Raw genomic sequence first — 19,447 nt, forward strand, 5'->3', positions numbered from 1 at the left:
GCTCCAGTGAGAAGCCCAGAGAAGGGGGCGGTTAAGAACCCTGAGAGAGGGGTCACATAGAGCCCTAAGGAGGGTGACACAGACTGCCCAGGAGGAGGCAGTATTGGAAGTCGGCATTACAGGAGGTCCCAAGGAAGACCCTGAAGGGTACCCAAACACTACTGGGAGTCCGGAGACAACTCCTGTGAGAAACCAGGAGAGATAGGGCATGAAAAGGCCAGTTAGAGAGGAGATAAAGTGCCAAGTGAGAGCTGTTGTGGAGACCCCAGTGAGTGAGGCTGCGAAGAAGCCAGAGACTGGTGTGGGTGAGTGGCCAGAGTGTGCTGAGAGGATACCGGAGGAATCACCGATGGAGGCACCACAGCCAGTCCAAAAAGTTCTGCTGGGGTGTAATTTGAACCCAGAACAACAAGAGTCTTGGTTGAATAAGAGCTGGGACCCAGATGGGTTAGTCAGACCAGGCATAGGTCTTCAGGAGGAAGGCAGCTCCTATAAAGTAACACTGTCCAAACACTGAGCTGTGCCGAAGCTGAACTGTGAGTACTGAGGAAAGCAGTACTGAACAGTGAGTAATTGAGAACACTGTTCTGAAGGGAAAACAGTCTACTGTTGTGTGATTGTGAAGCTGTAATAAAAATAAGTGTTTTAAGAAAGGCTGGAGTCAGACTGCATATGTGTCTTCAGGTCTGTGGGATCACCACTCTGTCTCACAGGGAGGTTTACTATATTGTACTAGCAAGCCCACAGCCAACATGTGTTACAACACATCTAATATCTTATGGGTTCTGAGTGTCTTTTTTTGCAGGGTTTTCTGGTTGGCACCACAATAGTGCATGACAAGCTGTTGTAACTGATATTAGTACCTCAGAATGTCCTTTCTTTATGTAAAATCTGCTATTATAGATGCATAGGATTAAATTGTGTGTAGGGAGATCCAGGGGGGGGGGGTGGGGGAAGCAGGCCTTAAAAGTTCATCTAGGATGCCTAATGGCTTTGCACTGGCTCATAGGGATGTGAATCGTTTTCCATATCGTCTTAACGATAGAAATCGTGTGGCAGGGCAAGAAAATCGTCTTAGGCACGATTTTTTAGTTAAAAAATCGTTAAAAATCGTTTTTTCCGATTAGTGCGCACTAACTCGAGTTAGTGCGCACTAACGGGAGTTAGTGCGCACTAACTGGGAGTTAGTGCGCACTAACTGAAAATGATACAATTTGACACTTTTCAGGTCAGTTAAGGTCAGTTTAGGAATGAATATGTATTCCTATTGGCTGCCCTCTTATTTATTCATGTTACCAAGTTTCCTACTGACAGTATATGGGGGATGGGAAATGGAAACAGTTGGTAGCTTGACAAAACAAGTAATGTGATCAGTCAATGTGACTAGAACTTGTGCCCTAACCCTGATACCAGGGGTATTGTGATCTTCCTGCACACAGTGCCCTATCCCTATTAATACCAGGAGTGTTGTGATCTTCCTGCACACAGTGCCCTATCCCTAATACCAGGGGTGTTGTGATCTTCCTGCACACAGTGCCCTATTCCTGATACTGGGGGTGTTGTGATCTTCCTGCACACAGTGCCCTATTCCTGATACCGGGGGTGTTGTGATCTTCTTGCACACATCCCGATATCAGGGATAGGGCACTGCATGCAGGAAGATCACAACACTCCTGGTATTAATAGGGATAGGGCACTGCATGCAGGAAGATCACAACACTCCTGGTATTAATAGGGATAGGGCACTGCATGCAGGAAGATCACAACACCCCTGGTATCAGGGATAGGGCACTGTGTGCAGGAAGATCACAATACCCCGGAGGAGTGAGGGTCAGGCAGCTCCCCCCTGTCTGTGAAGCCAGCCTCTCACTAGTAATGCAGGGAGGGAGCTGTCTCAGACTTCACCATCCTCCCCCCCCCCCCCTTACCCACACACCATTCACTAGCTGGGACATGGGGGAAGTCAGGAGTGAGGGTCAGGCAGCTCCCCCCTGTCTGTGAAGCCAGCCTCTCACTAGTAATGCAGGGAGGGAGCTGTCTCAGACTTCACCATCCACCCCCCCCCCCTCACCCACACACCATTCACTAGCTGGGACATGGGGGAAGTCAGGAGTGAGGGACAGGCAGCTCCCCCCTGTCTGTGAAGCCAGCCTCTCACTAGTAATGCAGGGAGGGAGCTGTCTCAGACTTCACCATCCTCCCCCCCCCCCCCCTCACCCACACACCATTCACTAGCTGGGACATGGGGGAAGTCAGGAGTGAGGGTCAGGCAGCTCCCCCCTGTCTGTGAAGCCAGCCTCTCACTAGTAATGCAGGGAGGGAGCTGTCTCAGACTTCACCATCCTCCCCCCCCCCCTCACCCACACACCATTCACTAGCTGGGACATGGGGGAAGTCAGGAGTGAGGGTCAGGCAGCTCCCCCCTGTCTGTGAAGCCAGCCTCTCACTAGTAATGCAGGGAGGGAGCTGTCTCAGACTTCACCATCCTCCCCCCCCCCTCACCCACACACCATTCACTAGCTGGGACATGGGGGAAGTCAGGAGTGAGGGTCAGGCAGCTCCCCCCTGTCTGTGAAGCCAGCCTCTCACTAGTAATGCAGGGAGGGAGCTGTCTCAGACTTCACCATCCTCCCCCCCCCCCTCACCCACACACCATTCACTAGCTGGGACATGGGGGAAGTCAGGAGTGAGGGTCAGGCAGCTCCCCCCTGTCTGTGAAGCCAGCCTCTCACTAGTAATGCAGGGAGGGAGCTGTCTCAGACTTCACCATCCTCCCCCCCCCCCCTCACCCACACACCATTCACTAGCTGGGACATGGGGGAAGTCAGGAGTGAGGGTCAGGCAGCTCCCCCCTGTCTGTGAAGCCAGCCTCTCACTAGTAATGCAGGGAGGGAGCTGTCTCAGACTTCACCATCCACCCCCCCCCCTCACCCACACACCATTCACTAGCTGGGACATGGGGGAAGTCAGGAGTGAGGGTCAGGCAGCTCCCCCCTGTCTGTGAAGCCAGCCTCTCACTAGTAATGCAGGGAGGGAGCTGTCTCAGACTTCACCATCCTCCCCCCCCCCCCCTCACCCACACACCATTCACTAGCTGGGACATGGGGGAAGTCAGGAGTGAGGGTCAGGCAGCTCCCCCCTGTCTGTGAAGCCAGCCTCTCACTAGTAATGCAGGGAGGGAGCTGTCTCAGACTTCACCATCCTCCCCCCCCCCCCCTCACCCACACACCATTCACTAGCTGGGACATGGGGGAAGTCAGGAGTGAGGGTCAGGCAGCTCCCCCCTGTCTGTGAAGCCAGCCTCTCACTAGTAATGCAGGGAGGGAGCTGTCTCAGACTTCACCATCCTCCCCCCCCCCCCCTCACCCACACACCATTCACTAGCTGGGACATGGGGGAAGTCAGGAGTGAGGGTCAGGCAGCTCCCCCCTGTCTGTGAAGCCAGCCTCTCACTAGTAATGCAGGGAGGGAGCTGTCTCAGACTGGTATCAGGGTTAGGGCACTGTGTGCAGGAAGATCACAACACTCCTGGTATTAATAGGGATAGGGCACTGTAAGAGATGACTGTAGTAGATTGAATAAAGATCTGATGTTTCTGCTCTCCTCACACCAAACAAAAACAACACACAAGGAGAGAAGCCCTTCTTACAAAGCTGAGCTAGTGAGTTAAGTAGGAGGAAAAGTAAACATACTGGTGCCAGTGTGGCTACTTAAAAAATACACTTACCAACAATCAATTACATATATTTGAACTGTGTACAGTTCCAGCCAGGACCACCTTTCTAAAATGCACAGTGATTGGCAAATTCAACATGCACTAGCATTTCAGGTGCCTGCTAACAAAAATAATAAACAAACAAGTTCTAGTCACGTGAGTGCTGATCATTACATTACTTTTTTTGTCAAGCTTCCAACTGTTTCCATTTCACATCCCCCCAGCCATATTGGTAACATCAATAGATAAGAGCACAGCCAGCCAATAGGAATACATACATACATATTCATTCCTAAGTGACCTTTACTGACCTGGGAAGTGTGAACACTTTGTTTCATTTTCTGTTGGTGTTCGTTAGTTTCCAGTTCCATTTCCCATCCCCCCAACCATCACCTCAGTGGTAACCTTGGTAACATCAATAGATAAGAGGGCAGCCAGCCAATAGGAACACATATTCATTCCTAACTGACCTTCAGTGACCTGGAAAGTGTTTATTTGTATCATTTTCAGTTAGTGCGCACTAAATCGAGTTAGTGCGCACTAACGGGGAGTTAGTGCGCACTAACTCGAGTTAGTGCGCACTAACACGATTTAACGATTTTTAACGATAAATCGTTAGAATTTCTATTGTATCGTGTTCTATAACGATTTAAGACGATATAAACATTATCGGACGATAATTTTAATCGTTGAAAAACGATTCACATCCCTACTGGCTCAGACCATGGGGGGAAGAGCAGTAGAGGGGATAGAAAGCACACATTCACCATTTCTCTGCTTTGCTGACCTGCTACTACTCTGCCCATACTATTGACCATGAGAAACTGTGAGGGGCAGGGAAGAGGGAGTGTAGGCTGGGAGTTGGGTAATAGGAATCTGAGGAAGGGGGAGATGGGTGATGGGAAGAGAAAGGAGAGAATAATCTGAAGGCCAGAAAGAATTACTCCCAACAAGCAATTGCTCCCCACTGGAAATTGCACTATTTGATTCTCCACATCTACAAATTTGTCTGGTATACTGCCCCCCTAACACTCTTGATCGGAACTGCTCACCACTTATTGAATTCTTCCTGACCAGAATATCAATCAACAAACCCATAATTATTCTAGGTGACTTCAACTTACACATAGACACTGTCCCCTACTCTCCCACTTGCGCCTCAATCATTGATGCGCTCTCATCACTGGGACTCAGACAAATCATCAATGGCCCCACACACAAAGCAGGTCACACACTAGACCTAGTCTTCATCAACACTAACATATGGTCTAACCACCAAACTTAGATAATGAATATACCATGGTCAGACCACTCTATCATCCACACAAACTTATATTCAAATTGTAAACTTACAACAAGAAAAAGCACAACTAAATCCTTCTCATACCGTCCACCTTTTTGCATCGAAACTCTTCAAGCAAATCTACAAACTGAACTAACAAACATAGACCTATCAAACACAGAAAACGCAACATCATCCTGGATTACCATAACTAGAACTGCAGCAGACAAGATAAACCCCATCATAAAGAAAACAATAAAAGAACCAAAAAATCTGAACCTTTGGTACAACGACAACATCAGAGCAGCCAAATGGAAACTCGGAAAAAAAGAGAAATCATGGAGAAACAACAAAACAACCACACTACTCAACGCATACAGAGCACAACTAGCAGAATACAAAAAACTCATCCATAAAACAAAAAAAGACTTTTACACTAACAAAATAAACAAATACCAACATAACCCTAAGATGCTCTTCAACATAGTAAAAAGCCTAACCAAATCATCTTATGATGATCAGTCACAATCAACACCAAAGATCACTAGTATCGACTTCGCAGATTTCTTTAATGAAAAAATCAAAATCCTCATAAAGAACTACCTAAAAAATGACTCACAAGATCAGAAAATACAGAACATTCAAACAAAAAGCTGGCCCAACTTTGAGACAGCATCTTCTCTGGAAATCCAAATGATCATTAAAAAAATGAACCCAGCCAAACACCCTATTGACACCATACCCATTACAATGATAAAAAATCTTGAACCATCAATAACTAAGACGATAACTGACATCGTAAACCTTTCCCTCATGGAAGGAAACTACCCAGAGTGCCTAAAATCTGCAATCATCAAACCCATTATAAAAAAGAATAATCTTGATCCAAAAAACCCACTGAACTACCGACCCATATCAAACCTTCCATTCATTGCCAAAATCATTGAGAAAGTCATCCACACACGGCTCAGTGACCACCTGGAAGAAAACAACATCCTGCTACCCACGCAATTTGGCTTCAGAAAGCAATTGAACACTGAGACTCTACTACTAGCAATGAACAACTTCGTACTCAAAGGTTTCGAAAATGGCCACAGCTACCTTCTAGTCCTACTCGACCTATCAGCAGCCTTTGATACAGTAAACCACTCTATCATGATTGACCATCTATCTGAAATTGGGGCAAAGGAAACAACCCTACAATGGTTCTCTTCATACCTATCACAAAGAACCTACCAAGTGCTGCTCAATGATACCCTCTCAAAGAAAATTAATCTAAAACTGGAGTTCCCCAAGGATCCATTCTATCAGTGAAGCTCTTCAACATCTATCTGCTTCCAATATGCCACTTCCTATCAAATCTTAATCTGACCCACTTCATCTATGCTGATGACATTCAAATATTAATCCCAATACAAAAATCACTAGAAGAAACATACAAATTAACAGCCACTTACCTAAGCAGAATAAAGGAAATACTAACCAACTTAAAACTCATCCTTAACTTCAACAAGACTGAGATAATCATATTAGACAGAAAGAACAACTCCCCTCAACTTCCACCACTCAACCTAATGAACCAAAATACAATTATATCTCCGATCAATCATGCCCGCAATCTTGGAGTAATAATTGACAAGGAACTTTCTTTCAAAAACCACATCTCAACAAAAAATCAAAGACGGATATCATAACTACTAACACTCTGTCAATTAAAACCTTTCCTTTCCACCAACAACTTCAGATCAGTCCTTCAATTACTCATTTTCTCTAACCTGGACTACTGTAACTCACTCCTTTTCAACTTATCTCTAAACATAATCCGTCCACTCCAAATCCTACAAATTGCAGCCGCAAGAATCCTCACTGGATCTAACAAACATGATCACATCACTCCAATACTTATCCCACTACACTGGCTACCAATAAAACTCAGGATTGAATACAAAATACTTTCCATACTTCATAAAATCATATATGAAAAACTGGCTAAGTTCCTCCATAAAACTACATACCCCAAACAGAAACCTTAGATCAGCAAATAACGGACTTCTAAAGACATCACCTACTCGTTCCAAACAACTCACCTCAACCCAAAAGAAAGCAATCTCTCTAGGAAGCCCGAAACTCTGGAACTCCCTCCCAAACAAACTCAGAACTGAAGAAAACCTAAAAACTTTCAAAAAAGATCTAAAAACATGGATGTTCACCAAAGCATATCAACTCACACAATTAACAAAACAAAGCCAACCCCCTCCGGTCTAACCTTAAGAAAACTGAAACTCAACACAAGTATATATTATAACATAGAACTGAAATGTAAAAAAACTGAACAGCAAATAACTTGTATATGATGTCTCTATGTTAACAATCATTTGAACCTTTTTGAAAACCTTGTTAACCTCCTTAACCTTGGAAACATCATATTTTTTATAAACCATTATGATGGTGAAACCGAATGACGGTATATAAAACTCGATAAATAATAAAAATAAATAATAAAAAGGCAAGAGGAGATGAAGAAGACCCTGGTGGAGGAGTAGGAGAAGAATCTGTGGGCACATGAGAAGGAAATGGAGAGGAACCTCGGGGCGGGAGGAAAGGAGGACACGGAAAGGAATTTAAATGAGAGATGGGGATGAATTAGAGTGGGAGGGGGAATGTAGTAGTAGGAGGATGATGATGCACCATGCCATCTGCACCTCTTTTTTAAAACCCTACAACTGTCCATGTGCATCGTGCATGAAATTCAGTCAAATTTCTTTTTCTGTGTAAGGTCTGATTGAGAAACAAGACAATTGTACATCCTGTTCTTGCTTAAGTAGGACGTTGGACAATTGCATAAAAAAAAGATAGGATGGTCTTCTATAAAACAGATTTCCCTGCCTTCCTCCCCACAAGCTGTATAAGTCACACCAGCAGTAAAGAGATAGTGGATAAGGAGGTGCTTCTAGCCTATGTTCCTGCTCCTGCCGCTTCCTGCCTATTGATTAGCATTTAGTTATAAGAACAATCAGCTACAAGAGAGAAGTTCTTCCTGTCTGACCTTCCCACCTCTCCTCCCACCCTCCATCCCCAACACTACAATCTTTGCACCACTGGTGGTGCTACTGATGCAGATGCTGCTGGAGTGGCGTGAGCAGTATAGAGCTGGTTCCCTGGGCTCAGAGAACCTGTAAACGCTTTCAAAGGCTTGTATCTAAACCCGGAGTATCCAGGTCAAACCTAGAGAACTCCCACAGCAGATGTTAGGAGAGACAAATGCAAATGCATAGAGAGAAAGCACGAGAGAGAGAAACGAAAACTGAACTGAGAGACAAACACAGGAGAAGGAAGGAGATAAGATGGAATGTGTGGATGGCTTTTGGGATGAGATAGACAGTGGGTGAGTTAGAAGGGTTAAAGGTGAAGGAGTAACCAGAGTGAGAGTGGTCTAACCTTTGCAGGGTTGTTTGGGTGGTTAGTGACGGGAGAAGGGTCTTACTATTATAGGAGGGGCATGAGCGAGGGAAATTCTTCTTTATAGGTGGGTGAGGGAGGAGGATTTGCCTTTATAAAATCACTGCATGCTCCTTTCACCCCATTTCCACCCAGCTCCCCAGCAGTCTCTCCCCTTCAGTCTCTCTCAATCTACCAATTTCTGGTGGAACCGTTCCTGCTGTCTTAAAAAAATGCTGTCATCACATCTCTCCTTAAAACAACTTCACCTAGCCCTACTTGTCGTATCTGTCTCTTGCCATTTACCTCCAAATTATCTGAATGTGCTGTCTACCTCCATCACCTTGTCAATCTGGAACCTCAAGCCATTCTTGATCAGCTCTAATCTAGCTTCCATCTTCTCCATTCCACTGAGATGGCCCTTGCCAAAGTTTCTAGTGACTTCTTTAAGGCAAAGACCAGAGGCAACTACTCAATCCTCATGCTCCTTTACCTATCTGCTGCTTTTGACACAGTCAATCGTGGTTTACTCCTTGATGATCTGTCCTTGCTTAGGTTCTGAAACTATGTTCTATCTTGGTTCTCCTCTTCTCTCTCCCATCATACCTTCAGTGTATCGTTTGGTGGATCATTATCCACCCCTATCCAACACCACCCACAGCTTTCAATGCCATCTGTATCCTGATGACTCCCAGATATATCTCTCTGGAATGGAACTATCACCTGGACTCCACTTTCAAGATCTTAGATTGTTTATCTAACACAGCTGCCTGGTTGTCTTATTGCTACCTTAAACTTAGCATAGCCAAGAATCAACTTGTTGTATTTCTTTTCGAACCCATCTCGTCATCTCCTGCTTGGAGTACCGCAACCTCCACATTAACAAGCCTGAGGTTGAACTATCTTTCTCCATTGCAGACTATCGAAAATTCAGCTGCACTACTTCTCTTCCTCCAGCATTACAGTAAACATCAGCCCCCCTTTTCATGGGCCTACACTGGCTAAAAATCCTGCTTAAAAGCCCACCTCTTTGAGATTGCTTTCAAATCCAAAACCTTGACTTTTCCTGACCTCTCATGTTAGACCTGTTTTACTGTAATATTTTAATGATTACTAGAAAAATATTTGTCTTGTTTGTGTGTCTCAACTAGATTGCATCTTCTGTGGAGCAGGAACTGTTTTTCTTGCATATCTGTATAGCGCCAAACACCTAGTAGCACTATGAAAATATTAAGTAGTAATAGTAATATCACTATTTAATTACATTTTCTATTGGTTTGAGTTTCTTATGGGCCAGTGAGTATATTATCTAGTCACACAGAAAATCTGGAAATAAAATAGATAAAGGACACTTTTTCTCTATGTTACAAGAGCATGCCTCAACCATTATGGAGGTTTCAGTGGACTAGTTGGTGAGTATTTGGAACAACGAGGATGATTTCAAAGCAAAATTCCTTATATAGGTTTGCTTTACAAATGCCCAGGTAAATGCCCTGGTACGCACATAGACTTACCCACACAAAGGTACGTGTGCTGTACTGAGATCATATCTTGTGCGGGTTAACTTATGGGCATACTTTTTGTATACTTTGCATACTTTGCCCTGATTCTGTCTCTCCCCAGCACATGTAAAAGTGGGCAGGAAATTGGGTTATGCATGCACTTTAATGCACACTGAGCCCCTGTTTTATGCACAGAAATGGCTTTGAAAATTCACCCCATGACTTTAAGTATATTCAGGGTTGAGAAAAAGTTAGTTCAACAGCTTGAACATCAATGGCAGAAAACTCAGACACTCCAAGATAAGGAACTGTGGTCGGTCCAGGATAATAAATTAAAATCTGCTGTTCCTAGTTGGATTCCTATGGTCTTCCATAGGGATGTGAATCGTGTCCTCGATCGTCTTAACGATCGATTTCGGCTGGGAGGGGGAGGGAATCGTATTGTTGCCGTTTGGGGGGGTAAAATATCGTGAAAAATCGTGAAAAATCGTGAAAAATCTAAAAATCTAAAAATCGCAAAACCGGCACATTAAAACCCCCTAAAACCCACCCCCGACCCTTTAAATTAAATCCCCCACCCTCCCGAACCCCCCCCAAATGAGTTAAATAACCTGCGGGTCCAGCAGCGGTCCGGAACGGCAGCGGTCCGGAACGGGCTCCTGCTCCTGAATCTTGTTGTCTTCAGCCGGCGCCATTTTCCAAAATGGCGCCGAAAAATGGCGGCGGCCATAGACGAACACGATTGGACGGCAGGAGGTCCTTCCGGACCCCCGCTGGACTTTTGGCAAGTCTCGTGGGGGTCAGGAGGCCCCCCACAAGCTGGCCAAAAGTTCCTGGAGGTCCAGCGGGGGTCAGGGAGCGATTTCCCGCCGCGAATCGTTTTCGTACGGAAAATGGCGCCGGCAGGAGATCGACTGCAGGAGGTCGTTCAGCGAGGGTTCCGGCGCCTCGCTGAACAACCTCCTGCAGTCGATCTCCTGCCGGCGCCATTTTCCGTACGAAAACGATTCGCGGCGGGAAATCGCTCCCTGACCCCCGCTGGACCTCCAGGAACTTTTGGCCAGCTTGTGGGGGGCCTCCTGACCCCCACGAGACTTGCCAAAAGTCCAGCGGGGGTCCGGAAGGACCTCCTGCCGTCCAATCGTGTTCGTCTATGGCCGCCGCCATTTTTCGGCGCCATTTTGGAAAATGGCGCCAGCTGAAGACAACAAGATTCAGGAGCAGGAGCCCGTTCCGGACCGCTGCCGTTCCGGACCGCTGCTGGACCCGCAGGTTATTTAACTCATTTGGGGGGGGTTCGGGAGGGTGGGGGATTTAATTTAAAGGGTCGGGGGTGGGTTTTAGGGGGTTTTAGTGTGCCGGCTCACGATTCTAACGATTTGTAACGATAAATCGTTAGAATCTCTATTGTATTGTGTTCCATAACGGTTTAAGACGATATTAAAATTATCGGACGATAATTTTAATCGTCCTAAAACGATTCACATCCCTAGCAGACTCTGAAACTTTTGCCTCCTTTTTCAGGATAAAGTTATTAATTTACATTAGGGGTTGGGTGCAAATAATACCTTCACAAGTGAACCCAATGTTCAGGATACAAAGAGGCCACCGAATTCCGAAGAGGCCGGATAGCTCCTATATTCACCAATGAGCCTGATGTTCAGCATGCAGCGAGCCCACAGTCTCTGGATGCTCAAGCCTGTTTAATTAATGAACCTGGTACAAAGGAAGCGATATGTGTACATCCTATAGTTACCCTTCAGCTGTTATCTTTAGAAGAAGCAATGCATCCCTTGTTAAAAGCCTGGACCACATCGTCTATTTCAGATTCTTTCCCTGCTTTGTTAGTGAAGCGGGTCGATTCGGGCTCCTTACCTGGCTTTGTGATATTAAGGTTTCACGTAGGAAAGGAATTCTGCCTGCTTGCTTGATGATACCAGTTGTTAATCTGGTGCTTAAAAACTCCCCTCTCTGGATCCCAGCGTCTGTAGAAACTACAGACCGGGCTCAGACTTGCCCATTTTCAGCCAAGGGCTCCATGTTTTTCTGGACTCCATGACAAGTTTTGACTCACATCAATTGGGATTCAGGGAGGACTTTAGCACATGATCAGCATTATTAGCTACTCTCTATCAGATGATTTACATCACTGTACAGATGGTGATGGTTCAGCTCTCCTAATCCTGTTGGATCTTTCTTCTAACTTCCATCTTAATTGAAAGAGCTTCATTAGTCTGGGTATGGAAAGAACCTTGCATCAAACAGCTAACATTTTTCCCTTCCGGTAGGTCTCAAAGTGTCTGTATGGTGAATGGTGCTTTTCTTTTCTTAGACCTTTATCTTGTGGGGTTCTCCCAGGATCTCTTTATGATCAGCAGTAAAGTTCAACATATATAGGCAGCCACTGGAAACCATTTTAAATATAACTGATTTAAAATATAGTTGACTGCTGATATATCTGCCTTCCAGAAATAAACAATGCTCAAATAACCAACTCCTTGATTATTTATCAGCCATATCTAGACAGATAGAGAACAACAGACTTAAACCGAACAGCCATAAGACTGACATCCTACAGTTGGTCCCTCCTCTATACCGGACTGGAACATATTACCCTCTATTGATGGCAGCTCGCTACAGGCCTAAAACTGAAGCGAGAAACTTACAAGCAATGTTGGATTCATAGACTTGAGACACTCTCTCGCTAAGCTATGATTAATTCAACAGTTACACCCTTATTTAAATTTAGCAGCATTTAAAACAGTCATGTATTATTTCATCTTGATTAATGTATAACCCTATATGTAGGCCTTCTGAAAAGATTTCTCTGTTCATTACGGTTAGAACAGAAAACGGCGGCTAGTGTGATTTTTGGAGAATCATTAAGGGAGAGGATTTCTCCTTTGTGTGAGTGATACTGGATACCTATAAGATCTAGGATCATCTTTAAGATACTTTTCCTTACTTTTAGGAAAAACAGCCCAGGTTATCTGAACGACCATTTGAACTAGTATCTCACTAAGGGGATTATTTTCTAAAGTTATCGCACGCGTGCGATAGCTAGCTCGGAGTGGAGTTGGCCCCAGAAGAGGAGGAGTCGGGCGGCACCGGGGCCGACACTGCAAAGACTTCTCAGACAGCGAAAGGTATGCATCCTTTTCGCTGTCATTTTCACGCCAAATAACTACACCTTTTATGGTGTAGTTATTTGGTGCGATGCCGGCAGCGATCGCACCGCTGCGGTGTGATCGCTGCTGGCTAGTGCAGGTCCAACCCCCCTCCCTGCTTCACCCCCCGCCCCCCTGTTACCACGGGATTCAGAGAGCCCAACGGTGTTAGCGAATCCAGGCCTAAGAGAGAACTACGATCAAGTCAGGAGGCTCTTATTTATTTAAGAAGATTTATATGCTGCCTAAATCCACACCTCAAAGCGGCTTACAGCATGTCAGATCTAAGGAACGAGCCTTCTCTGTGATTGAACCATCTCTTTGAAATTCATTCTCCAGGGAGATTAGATAGGAGATGGATTATTTATCCTTCAGACCTTTGGAAAAATTGTAAAAACTTGGCTCTTTTCTCAAACTTAATCTTGTATTTTTATTTGTTTATTTTAATATGGAGTGCCGATGGCTATTTCTGATTCTGCTATCTATTCAGTTGCCTGACTCATATGTGATATTCAGTAGTCAATAAATATATTTGCAGATTGTAGGACTTTTGCTTGTATTTTATGTTATTTTTTAGCAATTTTTAATATTTTTGTATTTATTAGTTGAATGTATATAAAAAAGCTTTTATTTGTCTGATATTTTTATGTTGATCATATTCTATTTATTGTATGTATTTATTTATATTCTGCTTTTCAGGTATTTCAAAGTAGGTTGCTGTAGGTATTTCCCTGGCCCCAGAGGGCTCACAATATAAATTGTTTGTACCTGAGGGTGAAGTGACTTCCCCAAGGGCACAAGGACTGGCAGTGGGAGTTGAACGCTGGTTTTCCAGGTTCATGGCCCACTGCTTTAACCACTAGGCTACTCCTCACCTCTACTGTTTTGATTGGGCTTTATTTCAAAAAGTGATCTATACATATTTAAACAAATTAATAGTAGCTGTAGAGGGGATGAATGAATGAAAGGGTCTCTCCGTAGAGAGGTTCTCATGTTTACAAAGCGGGATGTGTTGTTACATAATTGGTCCATTGAGTCCAATCTTCTTCTTTTTTCAATTCTTTATTTTCAAATTTTTTGAAACTTGCCCAAGAATACTCTTGTTCAGAAAATTAGATGTTGGTACAAAAAGTAAATAAAAAACATAGGTAATTATAAAATACTACAATATCAATATAATACTCAACATCAAAAATATAAGAATTATGAGGAGGCGGAAAAAGAGCCTCATATAAAGCAATAATTAATAGAAGGAAAAAGACTATAACATCGAGTAGTGCTACAGCATTTCTCAATTTACTTGAACCGAGCCTGTAATGGGAGCTTCTTGGGACGTGTCATCAAAAAGGCTCCGAGTTGTTCACGCTCCTGAAATATATACTGGGCATTTAGGTACCTTACAAAACACTTGCATGGGTATTTTAATATAAAGCTAGCTCCTAGATGAAGTACCTCCAGGCGCATCATAAGAAAATATTTACATTGAGTTTGAGTTACTTTTATAATGTCAGGATAGATCCAAATTAGTCGACCAAACAAAAGTGTCTGCCTATTTCTAAGAAAACTTCTCAACACATGATTGCGCTCAGAGAGAAATGCAAAGGAGATCAGTAGAGGTTTTCTTTGAGTTATTTCTGTCTACAAAGATGTTTCAAGTAGATTAGTTATGTCCAAATTCAAAGTTTGGATTCCTGCTGGTTCCCGTTCTTCAACTTGGGTACGCTGTTGCAAGTAATAGGCTTTAACGATTACTGGAATAGCAGTCTCTGGAATTTTTAGAATCTGCTGCATATACAATTTAAAAAGTTCTGGGGGGGAGGGGTATTAATCTCAGCACAGGAAAATTAAGCACTCTCAAATTGTGAGCTCTACGCGCATTTTCCACCCCTTCTAATCTTTTACTCATAATCTTCTCCGAAACTATCAATTTCTGTTGGATATTTTCAGTAAAGGTAATTCTTTTATCCATAAGAACATGCCATAATGGGTCAGACCAAGGGTCCATCAAGCCCAGCATCCTGTTTCCAACAGTGGCCAATCCAGGACATAAAAACCTGGCAAGTACCCAAAACCTAATTCTATTCCAGGTTACTGTTGCTAGTAATAGCAGTGGCTATTTTCCAAGTCAACTTAATTAATAGCAGGTAATGGACTTCTCCTCCAAGAACTTATCCAATCCTTTTTAAAACACAGCTACACTAACTGCACTAACCACATCTTCTGGCAACAAATTCCAGAGTTTAATTTGCTGGACCAGAGGCAGCATGGTTTCACCAAGGGAAGATCTTGTCAGACGAATCTGATAGACCTTTTTGATTGGGAATTGGATCAAGGAATTGAATCAAGGAAGAGCGCTTGATGCCATCTACTTGGATTTTAGCAAAGCTTTTGATACAGTCCCACACAGGAGGCATGTGAATAAAATGAGAAGCTTGGGAGTGAGTGCCAAGGTAGTGGCATGGATAGCAAACTGGTTGAGGAACAGAAGACAATGTGTGATGGTAAATGGAACTTACTCAGAAGAGAGAGCGGTGATGAGCGGAGTGCCGCAAGGGTCGGTGTTGGAACCAGTCTTGTTCAATATCTTCGTGAGCAACATCGTGGACTAGATAGAAGGTAAGGTTTGTCTATTTGTGGATAATACTAAGATCTGCAACAGAGTGGACACGCGGGAAGGAGTGGAGAGAATGAGACGGGATTTAAGGAAGCTGGAAGACTGTTGAAGATATGGCAGCTGAGATTCAATGCCAAGAAATGCATATGGGGTGTGGAAATCCGAAAGAACTGTATTCGATGTGGGGGGGGGGGGGGGAGTGAAGGGCTGATGTGCATGAAGCAGGAGACCGACCTTGGGGTGATAGTGTCTAACAATCTAAAGTCAGCAAAACAATGTGGCAAGGCAATAGGTAAAGCCAGAAGATTGCTGGGCTGCATAGACAGAGGAATAACAAGTAAGAAAAGGGAAGTGATTATCCCCTTGTCCAGGTCCTTGGTGAGGCCTCACCTGGAGTACTGTGTTCAGTTCTGGAGACCGTACCTTAGAAGGGACAGAGACAGGATGGAGGCGGTCCAGAGAAGGGCGACCAAAAAGGTGGAGGGTCTTTATTGAATGACTTATGAGGAGAGATTGAAGAATCTAAATATGTATACCCTGGAGGAAAGGAAGAACAGGGGTAATATGATACAGACTTTCAGATACTTGAAAGGTTTTAATGATCCAAAGTCAACGACAAACATTTTCCGTTGGAAAAAAATCAGCAAAACCAGGGGTCATGATTTAAAACTCCAGGAGGAAGACTCAGAACCAATGTCAGGAAGTATTTCTTCATGGAGAAGGTTGTGGATGCTTGGAACACGCTTCCGGAGGAAGTGGTGAGGACCAAAACTGTGAAGGATTTAAAAAAGGGCGTGAGATAAACACTGTGGATCCATAAAGTCTTGAGAATGTGAATGAAATGAAATGAAGAGAAGTGGCATGGGGGTGGCTTGCGTGAATGATGGCTACTACCCTTATTCAATAAACATACACACGGTTAATACGACTCCAACATTGCTCTATGTTTCAACGGCAAGAGGAAATGAGGGAAAAAGGATCTGCATTCACAAATAAGCGTGGGAGTAGCTTGCTTGTTGTGGCGGTTACTACCCCAAACCAAATTAGCCTGATACTTCACTTTCAATGTATATCCAAGCAGCTCTCTGCTTCAGTGGCAGGGGGAATGAAGAAAAGAGGATTTATATTCAAACAACCAACAAGGGCTAAATTGCACAGGCTGGGCAAACAAATAAGCATGGGAGCAGCTTGCGTATTATGGCGGTTACTACCCCTAACCAATTAGGTTTGATACTTCACTTTGATGCAGCTCCAACACTGCTCTCTACATCAATGGTGGGGGTGGAAGGAAATTAGAACCAAAAAGTTACCAATAAGGGCCCTGCCCTCAGCAGTGAGAGAAACAGATAAGTATGAGAAAAATAAGTATGAAAGCTTGCTGGGCAAACTGGATGGGCCATTTGGTCTTCTTCTGCCGTCATTTCTATGTTTCTGTATGTTTCTATATAATTGTGCGTTGAGTGAAAAAGAACTTTCTCCGATTAGTTTTAAATGTGCCACATGCTAACTTCATGGAGTGCCCCCTAGTCTTTCTATTATCTGAAAGAGTAAATAACCGATTCACATCTCCCCGTTCTAGACCTCTCATATCCCCCCTCAGCCATCTCTTCTCCAAACTGAAAAGTCCTAACCTCTTTAGTCTTTCCTCATAGGGGAGCTGTTCCATTCCCTTTATCATTTTGGTCGCCCTTCTCTGTACCTTCTCCATCGCAACTATATCTTCTACTTGCTTGCTGTAAGTTGAAATAAGGTTATTATTTATTACAGTTTGATTCCTTGTATCCAAAATTACTTGCAATAGTGTTTTGATAGATTGCTGTATCGACTTCAGAGCAATCCATATGTCTTCTAAGGTTACATTTTCTGGCGTTATTATTTCTAAGCCTGCAGTCAGGGCTCTTAGGTGACTTTCTCCCGCTTCCTTACTATCGCTCTCACTCTGCACAGTACCTTGTCGTGGTGACATTCTTAGCTCCTGCTGTTCTTTCAAGGAGAGATCCGGGATTACCTCACCCAAAGCTCTTCCGGGTATAAGCATCTCGCTCCTTCCATCTCTCGTGTCTCTCCTGGGCTCTCCTCTTGGACAGTGGCTCCCACTTCACTCTGAAACACCGTTGTCGGAGTCCTTGCCACTTCCAAGGCACTAGAAGATGCACCGTTGTTTCCTGGATGAGCGGGCCTTCTCGGCTCTCCGGGGCTCAACGTGGTGTCACAGGTCAAGGCGGACGACGCTCGCTCTCACGTCGCTCCCCCAGTGACCAAACTCTCTGGCATCGAAGCTGTTGCTCCCGTGAAAAATCCATCGATTCGAGGATGAGAAGAGTCAACAGAGGGTGAGTTATCATTCACACCTCTTAGTCTTCCCTTTCTTTTAGTATGGGGCATTATTTCAGAGGAAAAAGATAAACAAGTAAGAGCCTCTCCTCGAGCGACTTCAGAGGACCTACTCGGCGGCAGCCATCTTGCCTCCCCCAGACTTCGAGTCCAATCTTCTTCTGACTGCCTAGCATTTCTACCTAAATGGCAGTCCAGAGGAAAGCAAAAAGCTAATTCTACAACGGTGAAAAGAATTCTTTCCCTATCCCAAATATGACATTCAACCTTAAGCAAGTGAGGGAAGGAGTTTGCATCTTGCAGAGGCAGGGATTGGGGGAATGAGTGAGTAAAGGGCTTTCATTTTTGGGAGTATCAGCTAGTAAGCAATAGAGTCCTACATTTATAGCAGAAGGAAGGCCTCAGTGAATGAGTGAAAGAAAGGGACTCACCTTTTTAAGAGGATCTGAGGGAGCAAATTAGGCAGTCTCACAGTGCAGAGGGGGTAAGGAAAGGACTGAAGAGTGGAGGAGAATCCTAGTGGTTAGAGCAGCAGGCTCAAACTAGGGTTCAAATCCCACTGCTGCTCCTTGCAACCTGGGGCAAGTGACTTCACTTTCCATTGCCTCATTTACAAAAAAACGTATGATTATGAACCCTCTGGGAACATGGAAGTACATGCATGCTATCTGCTTTGAAGTGCTTGATAAGCAGAATATAAATCTTATCTGTGCAGAAGAGGAGGTTGAATGAGTGCATGGGCAGAGGGTCCTCACCTTTGCAGAGGGGTGGCTGGCTGTTCCACTCCGAGGGGTGCCCAGGGACGCACGTGATGGTCACCTCCCCGATTAACTCAAAGCCCTCATAGCAGAAGAAGCGCAGGGACTCATCAGCCTGGTAGTGATGTTTGTACAGCGTCTGGTACCCATTCTGTGGCACCCCAGGGTTCATGCAGGGTTCGTATTTCACTGTGGACACACCATAAGAACATAAGAACATAAGAAATTGCCATGCTGGGTCAGACCAAGGGTCCATCAAGCCCAGCATCCTGCCTCCAACAGAGGCCAAACCCGGCCACAAGAACCTGACAATTACCCAAACACCAAGAAGATCCCATGCTACTGATGCAATTAATAGCAGTGGCTATTCCCTAAGTAAAATTGATTAATAGCAGTTAATGGTCTTCTCCTCCAAGAACTTATCCGATCCTTTTTTAAACCCAGCTACACTAACCACATCCTCTGTCAACAATTTCCAGAGCTTTATTGTGCGTTGAGTGAAAAAGAATTTTCTCCGATTAGTCTTAAATGTGGTACTTGCTAGCACCAGTGGCAGTGAGTATAAAGTTAAAAACAGACCAGACAGATTCAGTAACACACTCCCATAGACAGTCACAGGCTCACAAAATCCTTTCAA

At 44.4% G+C, this 19,447-nt stretch overlaps 1 protein-coding gene across 1 annotated transcript in view; it reads right to left on the reverse strand.

Moving 5' to 3' along the window:
- Positions 1–19,447, reverse strand: part of SEZ6L2 (seizure related 6 homolog like 2) — a 246,662-nt gene that overhangs the window by 51,138 nt on the left and 176,077 nt on the right. The window contains exon 14 of the mRNA XM_029606956.1: positions 18,808–18,999. Coding sequence (XP_029462816.1) covers positions 18,808–18,999 — 192 coding nt within the window. The remainder of the gene's footprint in view (positions 1–18,807; positions 19,000–19,447) is intronic.

This window comes from Rhinatrema bivittatum, chromosome 6, assembly GCF_901001135.1.
Source record: "Rhinatrema bivittatum chromosome 6, aRhiBiv1.1, whole genome shotgun sequence".
In the NCBI taxonomy this organism is placed as follows: Eukaryota; Metazoa; Chordata; class Amphibia; order Gymnophiona; family Rhinatrematidae; genus Rhinatrema; species Rhinatrema bivittatum.